Source organism: Fistularia commersonii, chromosome 6 (genome assembly GCF_037954325.1).
Source record: "Fistularia commersonii isolate RoL2024-O1a breed Wild chromosome 6, RoL_Fcom_v1.0, whole genome shotgun sequence".
Lineage (NCBI taxonomy): Eukaryota > Metazoa > Chordata > Actinopteri > Syngnathiformes > Fistulariidae > Fistularia > Fistularia commersonii.
In genome coordinates, this window is record NC_141289.1 from 15390971 (window position 1) to 15404616 (window position 13646).

At 40.7% G+C, this 13646-nt stretch overlaps 1 protein-coding gene across 1 annotated transcript in view; it reads right to left on the reverse strand.

The window, feature by feature from the left end:
* spega (striated muscle enriched protein kinase a) overlaps nt 1–13646 on the reverse strand; it is a 46385-nt gene that overhangs the window by 14100 nt on the left and 18639 nt on the right. The window contains exons 11-27 of the mRNA XM_086148360.1: nt 12296–12456; nt 10751–10839; nt 10422–10597; nt 10086–10269; nt 9877–9950; nt 8280–8438; nt 7989–8178; nt 7112–7341; nt 6909–7028; nt 6722–6826; nt 6104–6310; nt 5884–6007; nt 4695–4867; nt 2218–2330; nt 1907–2075; nt 1312–1411; nt 31–231 (exon numbers count right to left, since the gene is read on the reverse strand). Of these exons, the coding sequence (XP_086004486.1) occupies nt 31–231; nt 1312–1411; nt 1907–2075; nt 2218–2330; nt 4695–4867; nt 5884–6007; nt 6104–6310; nt 6722–6826; nt 6909–7028; nt 7112–7341; nt 7989–8178; nt 8280–8438; nt 9877–9950; nt 10086–10269; nt 10422–10597; nt 10751–10839; nt 12296–12456 (2575 nt within the window). The remainder of the gene's footprint in view (nt 1–30; nt 232–1311; nt 1412–1906; nt 2076–2217; nt 2331–4694; nt 4868–5883; nt 6008–6103; nt 6311–6721; nt 6827–6908; nt 7029–7111; nt 7342–7988; nt 8179–8279; nt 8439–9876; nt 9951–10085; nt 10270–10421; nt 10598–10750; nt 10840–12295; nt 12457–13646) is intronic.

Genomic DNA, 13646 nt, shown 5'->3' on the forward strand with positions numbered 1-13646 from the left:
CGTGAAAAAAAAAAAATACCAAAAGGATACAACTCTGTTATCAACACCACCACATTCTTCTTTTCAAAAGCATCATGGAAATATAGAATTTTGTCATTGTCCAGCTCCGAGAGCAGCTCTATCTCCCTCAGGGCCCAGATTTTCCTTTTTCCTCTCGCAGAGATGAACTTGGCGGCAAAGTCATTCTTGGTTTTCTTCTGAGTCACTCGCTTCACATAGGCGTAGGCCCCCCTGCATCACCAGTAGCACAGATATGGTTTCATGTACCCCAAATGATCATCCACTGATTCATAGACTTATGCATTTCAGCCTGTCTTCTATCTGCTTTCGGACCTCGAGTCCTAAATGTTGGCTTTACCTGCTAGAATGTTTCAAGCAGTTTAAGTGGGTGTAGTGAAATTGAATGCCGTAAAACTCAGCAGTACAAGAAAGTAGTAAATGGGAAACATAAATCCAGGAGGCTATTAAAACAAAAGGTTGAGCATTGTGCAAATGAAAAGAAACAGCCAGCTCTTGCTTTTCCTAAATAATTCTCTAACGTTACATGTTCCCAACTCACACCGTATCTCTGACTCGAATCTGGAAATATTTGAGAGCCTTAACTGATATGGATCTCATGCTGCTAATATTGATATGCAAATAATCTTTTGAAAATGGAATATCTGTCAACATAGCATCAGAGAGCTTATTTTTATACAAAGTCATTTTTTTTTCTTTTATGAGAATACATTTTATGAGAATTTAATTGGTTGTGCTGCTTCTTTATGTAGCTTGTTGTATGTGGCGTGTGTATTTAAGCAAATACAATTTGCTTGAGTCTGCATTTTATTTTGAAATATTTATTTACAACTTGGCTCCCCAGAAATGAAAAATTATGATTTGTATAATATTTGATCACATTTCAAAACCTATTGCACACATCAATATTTTGTCACGTTGATTTGATTATCTCGGTTGTACTTATGGAGAGGAAACCAGCCTCAGTTTATGACTCTGTTGCTATGCCAGATAACCAAAGCACATCAGAGAAAAGACTTTCCTTTGCTGTTTTGCCAAGGAAATTGCTCTATAATTCACAATAAGCGCTGTCGCCTCCAAGTCGGAAAAAAATCAAATAATCCATTGGGTAATGTATTCATCCCTCTCTGGCTGGTGACTCATCGGCTGTGGTTAAGCAGGAGTGACTCCACAGGCTCCCCTCCCTCAAAGAGCCTGACCCTCAGCACTCACACTGCTATTAAGAAAGATGTCCTGGTTTTATGTCAAAGGATGTGAGGCGGTATGAGAGTGCACTCACACCTACATACTCACCTCCCAATCTCTTTGTGGATATCATAGTAATCTGTCAATCGCCTCATCTTCCTCAAAATGGTTCCTTCATCTTCTCTTGGCTCTGTAACATCTTCTTGCTCTGCAGGATAAATCAACAAAATTATTTTTAATTTTGTGTTTGTATGTGCGTTCTATGTTTATGCCAATGTAGCAAAGTGGCAACCGGCTCCATAATGTTGGCAAAGATTCACATGATTCATCTCAAATGGGGCACTGAGAATAATATTTTAAAGTTGACGAGGTGAATGAAAATATGATGTTCAGATCATATTGTTTCAGGTTTTTACGTGATGTTTATTTGTTTGTAATGCTAATCTTACCGGGAGTATATTTTCAAAAATCTTAGTTGACAATGAAGAGGAGATAACCAGCTATAACTGACACATTCATAGAAAGGGTAGTTTATGTGCATTGTCCCTTTAAAAAAACAGAAAAGATAACAATATTTCTTGAAAAGGGGTCTGACTATGTTCCATCATAATCAGCAGAAAGAAAGACAGTAACAAAGTCAAATGTAAAGGGGTAAAACTATAAATTAGAATATTTAGAGTGCATATGGCAATGAACAGCAGACCTGAGCGAACCGTCAGTTCTGCCTTGCAGGAACTGGAACCAGCCAGGTTCTTGGCGGTGCATGTATATACGCCCGAATGCTCAGGGCGGGCGTTGAGAACCACAAGAGAATATTCCGGGTCATCATAAACAAATGTGAAGTAACTGCTCTCAGAAAGCACAACATCGTCCTGTTGAAAAAGTATGAAAAATGATTTAGATGATACATCTTGTCCTGTGGTCATTAATTGACAAGAAAACATCATCAAATATAAAAAATGTCAATAAGTAAAGGATTCATGCTGCTTAGTTTACTATTCTCAAATATTTTACCTTAAACCATAGAATGTCAGGGTCTGGTTTGCCTTCAACCACAACAGCCAGACGGGATGTATCTCCAGTGTGTATGTCCACATCCTCCATGATGCTTTCAAACTTTGGAGCCACTATTGAATATAATTACATCAAAATAAAAATGAATAAAAATAATGGCTTTTTTACAACTGCAAAATTAGAATGGACTATGGAGGTTGGGTGCAATGTGAGCTTGGTGCTGGCTGGAGTGAGGGACCTTGGTCGTCGGATATGCTGCTGCAGAGGCTGGCTCTGGGAACATGGAGTGTCACCTCTCTGGTGGGGAAGGAGCCTGAGCTGGTGTGGGAGGCTGAGAGGTTCCGGCTAAATGTAGTCGGATTCACCTCAACGCCAGGCCGCTCGAGAGAGGTTGGATTCTTTTCCACTCTGGAGTTGCCCCCAGTGAGAGGTGCTGGGCAGGTGTGGGGATATTGATTACCCCTGTCTCGGTGCCTGCATATTGAGATTCGACCCAGTGGACGACAGGGTAACCTCCCTCCCCCTTCGGGTCGGGAGACAGGTTCTCACTGTTGTGTGTGCACTCGACAGCAGTTCAGACTACGCACCCTTTTTGGAGTCCATAGAGGAGCTTCCAAGGAGCACTCCTGTTGGGGATTCTCTTGTCTTACATGGGGAACTCAGTACTTCAACACAACTTAAAGCTTCACGCTATCAACACTGTGTACAGTGGAGATGGTGGGCTTCTGACCTTGACCTGGGACATTGTGGAACGGTGGAAGGAATACTTCCAAGGTCTCCTAAATCCTGATGACTCGCCTTCTAATGAGGAAGCAGAGCCAATAGTCTCTGGGAAGAACTCTCCTATTTGCTTACGGCTCTGGATGTTGTGGTGCTGTCCTGGCTGACACACTTCTGCAGCATTGTGTGGAAGACAGAGGAAGTGCCGCTAGATTGGACGACTGGGGTAGCGATCCCCATCTTTAAAAAGGGGGAGTCAAAGGATGTGCTCCAACTGCAGGGGGATCAGCCTGGGTCATTGAACCTCAGATCCAGGAGAAGCAATGTAGTTTTTTGTCCTGGCACTGGAACAGTGGACCAGCTCTACACCTTCGGCAGGGTCCTAGAGGGCGCATGGGAGTTTGCCCAACAAGTCTACATTCCCGGCTCCTCCTAGTGTGTCGAAGTGTTGTTGAACTAGACACTGAACCACTAACTGCTCCCCTGGCGCTGGTTGACAGCAACCTACTGCTCATTGTTCATTCATGGGTTAATTGCAGAGAACAAGTTTCCCCATGGGGATTAATAAAGGATAAATTATCATTATCATGTAAGTCAGACTCATTTCCAGTCAGGGGGACTCCACCAGGACTGCCCTTTGCTACCGGTATTCAAAACTCTCATGGACAGAATTTCTAGGCACAGCCATGGTGTTGAGGGACTCTATTTTTGTGACTTCAGGATTTGGTCTCTGCTTCTTTCAGATGCTGTAGTTCTGTTGGCTACATCGGACCTGGATCTCCAGCTCTTGCTGGAGCAGCCGAATGTGAGGTGGTCAGGATGAGGATCAGCACCTGCAACTCTGAGACCATGGTTCTCAGCCGGTAACAGATGGAGTGCACACTCTGGGTCGGGGAGGAGGCCCAAAGTGGAGAAATTCAGGTATCTCTGGATGTTCTTCATGAGTGAGGGAAGGATGGAACAGGAGTTCGACAGGCGGATGGGTTTGGCGTCAGCAATGATGCGGACCCTGCACCGATCTGTCGTGGTGAAGAAGAAGCTGAGCAAAAAGGCAAAGCTTTCAATTTACCGGTCACTCTACATTGCTACCCTCACCTATGGTCATGAGCTGTGGGTCATGACCGAAAGGACAAGGTCATGGATCCAAACGGCCAAAATGAGCTTTCTCCACAGGATGACCCCTAGAGATAGGGTGAAGACCACGGCCATCCGGGAGGGGTTCAGAGTGGAGTCGCTGCTCCTCCACATGGAAGGTAGCCAAAATGAGGTGGCTTGGGCATCTGGCTAGAATGCCTCCTAGATGCCTCCCTGATGAGGTGTTCTGGGCATGTCCAACTGGAAGGCGGCCCAAGGGAAGACGCAGAACACACTGGAGGGACTATGTCTCTAGGCTGGCTTGGGAACGCCTTGAGATCCCCCAAGAAGTGCTGGTCCAAGTGGCCGGGGAAAAGGAGGTCTGGGCCTCTTTACTTCAGCTGCTGACCCTGTGACCTGATCCCGGATGATGGATGGATGGATGGATATCATAAAAGCTTTTTACATCATAAGATGTAAGACGTAGTTTTTCATTATCCTTTCTTTTCAAAAAATCAAATTAACCTAAGTGATGTGATTGTGTTTATATTCTACAGTATTTGATTTCCACAGACTGAACTTGCTAATATAAATGAAAGGGTTTTAACATGATTTCCCTGAAATCAAATTACAGATAAATATTTATAGAAGCTGACATGCTGAATGCAATGGTTTATACAAACCAGCCATAGCCAGCTGAAGTGTGCACAGGTCGCTGCCAAACTGGTTGCTTGCTGTTACCACCCATTGGCCAATTTCTGTGCTTTTGACACGGTGAAGCTTCAGGGAGTGTTGATCATCATCTGGCATGCTCATCTCATACACCCCTGGTCTGCTGACCAAGACCACCCCTCTCCTAGAAAACACAAGAGCAATCTATTCTGGTTATAGCTGCACATTTAGTGGCACATAAGGGTGCAATAAATGGCACACAGGGCACTTACAGCTCAATTTTACTATGAGATTGAAACAGAACAAATCTAATGACTTGGATGGATTTTGGCGTGATGAGGTCCCCAGTTAAGTGGCCTGTGGCTCAACTTGAGCAACTACACAAAGCCCAAAAACGGTCCTTGGAAAACTAAACTTGAAACCTAAGCTTCATAAAAGCTCTGGGTTTTTCTCATGAAAAGTCTTTGTGGAACATTTGAGAAACAATTTCAGTTAAATTCACTTGCATTTTTGCCTACAGTGATAGTGTTTGTGCATGTGTCTGTGTGAGTGTGTGTGTGTGTGTGTGTATGTGTGTGTGTGTGTGTGTGTGTGTGTGTATGTTTGTTTTTTATCAAAGTTCATGTGGAACCAGACCAGAGGCAGAAAGAACTACTCCAGAAGTTAAACATTATTTTGGCAGGAGTTTCTCTGTTAAATCAGTAAAGATCAGAATTTGGCAAAATTGAATTTAGCCTTATTGAATTTATAAAAAGCTCTGAATAAATATGGAGATCAAAGATTGTTGATATTCAAGTACGTATTCCTCCCGCATTATGCCTATATTGAACCTAATTTCTTTGAAATTACCAGACTGATAACGGTTGTGATCAGAAAACTTATGGAGACTGCAGATTATGTAGTTACGCCATGATGCCATGACAATGTTGTAAAGGCAATTAAGTATTTATGTCTTTATCCTTAATAATTGATCCTAAATGCATATTAACAGACCGACAGACCAACAGACAGAGAGACAGCATGATCATGGGTCCCATCTTGCCAGCCAAGTCCTGTTTAATAACTACCTGAATATGGTTTATTTGGTACAACTGCTTCATTTTCACATTGGGTAAATATATCTGAGAATACTGACTTTAGCGCAGACCGATAATTTTCTCTTTAATCTCTGTTTTGTAAAATAGAGTGGAATAAACTAACCTCTTCCAGGTGACAACCGCATGTACATGATTCAGTGTGATGGTGAAGTTCACAGGTTGATTCTCAACTGCATACACCACATCAGGTTTGTCCAATATGACAGGTGCTTTTCTCAGATAAGGCCCTACAAAGATTTTTATAGACACTTAGCAAAAAATTTTCTGATTTTTATTTACCAAAAAGATAATGCCAAACGAGGAGCATTCAGCAACCTTGTTACCTCTGTCCAGGAGCTGGACTAGATCTGTGGAAGGGGACGGTTTGCTGACAGCCTTGCCGGTGGACGTCAGGATTCTAAAAGCATATCGGGCTCCTTTTGACAAGTTGGTGATGGTATAGTTGGTTTCTCTCAGGTTAGATGCTACAACAGACCACTGGATTGAACCCAGCGCCTGCTGCTGGACCACATAGACCAGAGTGCCAGGGTCTGCAAACACATGTGGTTCGGGATGAATTTTAAAATTGAAATACACACATATGTGTGTAAATGGAAAATCGTCCATTCAAAACACAAAGAGAGCTCCGAGGCAATTGAGTGAGTCATTAAAACTAATTAAAACCTAATTAAAACCAAAATATAATGTTGCAAGACGATATAAAACGACAAAGACACAGAGGTTACAATTACACAAACTCATTCAGTTTCAACAAAATGAAAACATGGCAATGGAAATAAGGACAAGGAAAAAATGAAATGAAGAACAACTGTACTGTACACACACACACACACACACACACACACACACACAATGGAAAAACATTTGGTAACAAAAAGTAAATAGTTTTGTATTGAAGGCGGCAAGAACTGCAAAGAATTTGTGTTAAATGAAGGACCTACCAAATGATGAGTCAAACTTCTTTGGTCTCTTCCAGCTGAGGCTTATCATTTTTCCTGTAATGGCCTCAATCACTGGAGGGCCATCCAGGGGATCAGGAATGATATCTGATTGAAAAACAAATAAAATATCTGAAAACGCTTGTTTTTGCATAAACAAAAATGTCAAAGGAAATCCCCTCTTCCATACCTGTGACATAAAGATGTGCATAGCATGTGGCTTTGCCCACTTTGTTGGAAATTACAGCCTTGTAAACACCTCCGTGGGCGTGACATGTGTTCCGAATGATCAGACTGTGAATATCCCTTTCTGAAAGACACACAAGATCAATATTCATCATTTTCAACCAAAAGAGTCTCAACCTTTTCATCACCTTTAGGGCCTTGTCTTACCCTGGCTCATTTTCCGTTCTTCGCTGCTCTCAATTTGCTTACTGTTGTGGTACCAGGCAATGGTTGGGTAAGGCATTCCTGCCACCTTACACTTCAGTATGGCCTCTTTGCCTTCGATCACTTCAGCATCAGCCAGTGGCTTGACAAAGTCTGGCATAGATCGTTTCTCCAGTTCGCCCTCAAGAACTTCAGGCTCCTCAGGGATGGATGGCATCTTCTCAAGCTTGGACCTGGTGGGATGGGTTTGGTGTAAAAAAGGTAGATATTGACAGTGATAACAGATTAAGTCTAATAAATGTAAACTGCTGTACCAGACACACTGAATGTAAAATGGTAGGCTGCACTGAATGTGTATGGATTGATTTATTGCACAAAATAGAATGAAGGGAAACATGGTTATTTTCATGGTTCTTCACATGGTTATGTGAAGAATATTGTAATGTTGACTTTTTGTGAAGGGCCCATAACAATTTTGGCGGGCATTGCATTAAAACAATCACTCTTTCCAGTACTTGGAAGGGGAATGAAAGCTCATATCGTGAAAAAAAAAAATCTCGAAATACTGAAATCTTGAAATCTGTGAACTTATGTTGTCTGATTGACTCACTGAAAGACTCGCTGAACTGAAACACTCCCTTCATTACACTTAGAAAAAAAAAACATTCTATATAATTTCAGAGGATTTCCTCCTCCCTTGACTACTTTACTTGTCGCTGAAGTCTAATATATATATATATATATATATATATATATATATTTAATGCCTGATGTTTTATTTAAATCTGATAATGTTTTAATATCTTGGAAATCATAAAGTCTAACTAATGAGTCGATAACCTGCGATAAGTGATTCCATATGAATTAAAAATGTTCTTACATATGAGATGAGATGGCAGCTCTGTGCTCTTGCATGTATAGCTCAGCGGTGCATTCAGACTTTCCATAGATATTTTGAGCCACCGCTGTGTAGAATCCTTCTGTATCACTGCTTACGTGGGTGATGACCAGTGAGTGCCGACCCCCCTCTTTGACGATCCTCATATTATCGTTATCCTCCACTCTTGTCTCTGGGAGAATGGTGAGGAAAAAAATCCATATGTGATGCACATCCTTTGGGAAAGGTTATTTTACCATACCACATGTGCTGAATATCAAGACAGTTTCATACCGAAATGCATCCAGGTGACGCGGGGAGCAGGTGATCCGCTCACCTTACAGTCAAATCGGGCTGTGCGACCTTCAATTACTTCAAGGATGTCGAGTTTGCGAGTAAACAGAGGCTCCTTGGATGGAGTGACCTTCAGGTTGGCACTTGAGGTTAACTCCTCTGCAAGTTAAGTGACGTTTAATTTGATGAAAACCTATTCAGCATATGGTCAGGCTCAGTGGTCAGTGCAAAGTCATCCCAATTAGTGACCCTCAAAAATACTCATCTATTTTTGATCAGTAAAGTTTAACCCTCTAAATATCTCTTGGAAAACAAGATGAATAAACAAGACAAAGAGCCAAAGTCTTCGAAAATAAATGAATTTGATATTCATCCTAATTTTTAGATCAAAAGGAACCACCCCTTGTGTGATTTTGTATAATATACAGAATCAAGCCTTTGTGTGCGCAGATCTAAATACTTTGTAAGCCAATAGCATACCATAATACCAAGAAACTGTACTTTGGTCTTTGAACTCATGGACATGATCTTGGCCAACAACCTCCTTCCCTCACTAAGAGCCTTGAAGATGGATTGTGGCTGGGTCTTCTAGCATGACAACGATAGCCAGGGCAACTAAGGAGTGGCTCCGGAAGAAGCATCTCAAGGTCCTGGAGTGGCCTAGCCAGTCTCCAGACCTGAACCCAAAAGAAAATCTTTGGAGGGAGCTGAAAGTCCATATTGCCCAGCGACTGCCCCGAAACCTGAAGGATCTGGAGAAGATCTGTATGGAGGAGTGGGCCAAAATCCCTGCTGCAGTGTGTGCAAACCTGGTCAAGAACTACAAGAAATGTCTGATCTCTGTAATTGCCAACAAAGCTTTCTGCACCAAAACTTAAATTCTGTTTTCTGATGTATCAAATACATATGTTATACAATATGAAGCAAATTAATTACTCAAAAATCATAAAATCTCAGCAGTGTTTCAGATAACTGTTCTCCCCACTTTATATTATGTCTATGTCGCAAATTGATCACTTCTTGGACCAAAGAGAACTTATGTTAATATGTTTCCATTTTCGGTATCTTGAAACAAGTACCTGAGGGGGGACTTCAAACAGGAGAGTTTGATCTCTCGGCATGGTTTCTCTGGAATAATTCAAGCAGACATGTTCGTCTGACTAATGTGACCTTGCAGTGCTTCAAGAATCAGCCAAGATTGTTTATTTTTTCACAATTAGATTTGCAAAGTGGTAATTGTAGATACTGTATAGTCAGACTAGCCTCAACGCATTGCTTGGGCTACGGAACCAGACTCTTTGAGAGGGGATGGACTCTTTTCCATTCCCATAGTTGTCCCAAGCGAGGAGTGCCGGCTAGGTATTGGCATACTTATTGACAAAGACAGCAAGTATATGGACAACTTTTGTGAATTGTCTTAACCAAAGTAATCAGTGCTGTTTGAGTCTCTTGATAGACTGTTATTTCCATACCTTTTAATCTCTCAACAACATTGAGTAAGAGGTAAACCAAGAATAGTATTATCAGTGCCAGACGAAGTGCAGTTTATATCTTACTCGTCTGATAAAAAAATTGAATAAAAGTGTCTGTTGTTCACCTTTGGCAGTGCTCAGCTTGCAGGTATACGTCCCACTATCATCCTCATGAACCGAATTAAGCAGGAGACGGCACCTACGAAAGAACAGTAAGCCCTTTTTCAAAATGAGAGAAGCTGAATTACTCTTACTGTCTATTTTATACATACAGTATCAAAGTCACAGGAGAAAATATTCTGATCAACCTATCAGTCTATTAGTCTTTACCAACCTCTTGCCGTCAAAGTGCATCTTGCAATTGAGAAGCGCAGGCTGAATCAGTTTCCCATTGGACAGCCAATCTACCTCCAAGTCTGGAGGGCCAATAATGTAACATTCAAACAAGGCTGACTCTCCAGCCCCCACAGCCATGTCTCTTACATTGCTGATGATTTTCAGGGTAGTTTCAGCTGCAGCTGTATACAAAAAACAAGCGAGTGGCCCAAACGGATAAAAAAAGATTTAAAAATAAATGAATAAATATACATATATACATTGTATACTGTGTACATATACAAATATATAGTGATGTGATTCAACTTGACACATTCAGTTTTTCATTGCCTACCTTTAACCTCCACTCTGAATTGCTCCTGCTGGGTTCCATACTCACTGATGATCTTGCAGACATATAGCCCGGCATCTGACCTTTGTGCTGAGCTGATTCTCATTTCACTGGTGCCATCTTCTGTCTCCTGTATGGAGAAGCGCCCCCCCTTTTCAACTGAGACTCTGTCCTTCAACCTAGGTGAGAATTAAGTTGCTGTCAGGGTCATTTATACTTGTGTTTAATAGCAGGCGGTGTGTCTGACAAGGAAAATGAGTGACCTTGGCCACCTGAGGTAATGGCCTGAAATGTCTCCTGCTGTAATGAAACTGTCAGGAGAGGCAACTTACCAGCAAACCATAGGTTTTGGCTGCCCTCTGACTTTCACTGAGATGACGACATCTTGGCTCTCAATTACCACTTGGTCACATGGTTTCACCTTTTAAAAGACATGTCATATTGTGTGTTCAAACACAGATTTGCAGCCTAGAGTCCATTTTACTACACCTCAGTTCACACCTAGTAGTAAAACTTCTACCCTGGGGATGCCACTCAGAATGATCATATTGAAGTATTAGTTGGCTGCTCCAGAACATATGTATTAAAAGAACAGAAACGTAAGTAATGTGTTTTTGAGTAATATATCAAAAATACAAAGGTTTTGTTTTGAATCTCTGAAAAGGAAAACATGCTGTTAAGTTGAATTGAAGTCCACAAAAGGTTGCTATATTGGGAATGTATAGCTTTTGGACACAACACTTGACATTCCGACATCCAAAAATTCCACATCTGAACTATAAACAAATAGAAAATCATGTGATTGGAGCTAAATGAAACACTTGTCTGTAAACATACTATGTTTATTGTGATGACAAAATGAAGCAAGTGTCATCCCATTAAAAACACACATTTTGATACGCTCTGTCAATATCTGAGCTTATAACGTTTTTCCTTTTCCTGATTTCAGTTTCTGGCCCACACAGAGGAGGAGTGTTACACCATCATTTCACTGTTGTTAAAAATAAATGCACCCCCCTCTATCTGTCTTTTTTTACATTTGTTTTAATAATCATTTAGCCAGACAACCCCAATAGATGAACAGCAATAGCAATGCCTTTGCTCTAAATTAATGACATGTTATGATGTGCTATGACATTGATAAATAACAAATGAACACTGGTGTTGATAAGTGCATTTTTTCAAGATGGTAATGTACTTGGTGTTATGAAATGAACTGCCTGTATTCATGATGACTCTTTTGTTTTTTAAGCATACATTGGTTTTAAAGCTATTCACTCATGACTGAATGACCCACGGCGCATGATGATACCATATGTTCTAATTTCATTGTTTCTGAAATGCAACGACAATAAATGTTATTCGACTCTATTAACAGACTGTTGCAACGACTGTGGCAATACTCCACATTCATGTAATAAATGTACTGATAAATATTTGCAATAAATCTTTAGAACTCAAATGAATACATATTTTCATGTTTTAAGGCATGTTGTAAGACAAAAATACATATCAATTTGTTTTGAGGATCAGATTTTAAGAAACAAAATCTTGTCCAGAAGGTTCTCTGTCAGCCAAGTCATGGCTTAAACATTGTTAAATCTCATCATGGGAAGTGGAATTAGTTCTAATAGACTGTGAGAAGCTTTCAAAATATACTTGCTGCAGTCAGGGTTGGCCTGAGTTGAAATGGTCCATTATGCTAATAAGTAAATTATTGTGCACCATTATGGTTGAATGGAATTGTAATGTCCATGTGTGTGCCATTATTTGTTTGTAGTTTGCGGAACACAGGAAAGAATTTGGGAGACTCACTGAACTTAGTCCAATAAGATTTGGAAGTGCTGGTGTTCCATCAGTCTGAGAAATTATCCTACCTGAAAAGATGGAGGCTCTCTAAACTGAACACTTTTAGGTGGAGCAACATCTTTGACCTCCATGGCATCCTCCTGAGGACTCAGGTACTCCTCATCTGACTGGTTAGGGCTGCTGACTTCTGGAGACTTAACTAATATCCCACCTTGCCTGTTGGTTGTCTCTGGAAAAACACATCCAAAATGCAATTTCAAGCATATTGTTGAACGCCTAATTTGCCATTGCTCCGATTCATGAAAAAGTTAACTCTCATTTGCACACTCAATTATTAAAAGCTGTTAAAGGAAAGGCCTTTGAATTGCGGTTAACAAATCACAAAGGTCTTTCATTAAACGTTCACAGAGAAAAAGTCTGTCTAAGCTTTGATATTTCCAGTTTTTGCTCAAGTCTCTGAAGATGTCCATGTTTGCCAAGACATGCATTTGGCAACATGCAGCATTTAGTTTGAGTTGTGTGGGCCATGCATACACAAGTACACACTCAAAGCATTAGCAAAGGAGTACTCTGGAGTGACCATATCTGCAGAGATAATGAATGAATCCCGTAATCCCTGACCCATACGCTCGCTTATTCCCATGGAGTCCCCCGGCAGACACAATGTCTGGATTCCTGGCAGCCTCAACAGATCAAATTCACAGCTGGCTGAGGAAAATATAAAAACACTGCCTCTGTCTTATACTTTTTTTTCTAATTGCACTTGTTTCTTTTTGCCTCTTTGCGTCTCACTTTCTCGGCAAAAGCTGAGAGAGGACATCTGGCACAAGCAGATAACGCTGTATCATGAGAGAACTAAAAATTGCAATTAGTTAAACAGAAATGATGCATCCCCTTCTTTCATGAAAAGAACCGCACTGCAATGAAACCAACACAGCTGCAAAAAAGGAAAGAAAACAATGTTTTATATTATGGGATTTGTATAAACGTCTCAAACATTTACAGTGTTACAATATTCTCTTAGCATCACTAAAATAAATATAACAGTGTATGCCATGATAACATATTCGAGTAACCAAAGATTTGGTGATAAATATTATCACATTGATATTTAAGAAAGAAAAAAAAAATCAAAATAACCTACCGAGTGTCACATCTCCAAACCGTGTCCGTGCACCACGGGATTATACTCCAGAGAGCATTTATGTAAACCTGCCAACTCTTACACAACTGAGGCACGGCCCCGGCCAACTAGCATTTCTTTTTAGCTTTGTCTTCAACTCTCTACTCTGCTTCCCTTCAGCTCATGTATGAAACCACTGATTTTCCAGTTTTCTTTTCATTAAAACACAATCAACCACAGATGCAAGCTTGCTTCATGTTTTTGGATGTTTGACATCTTATGGCATTTATTATATA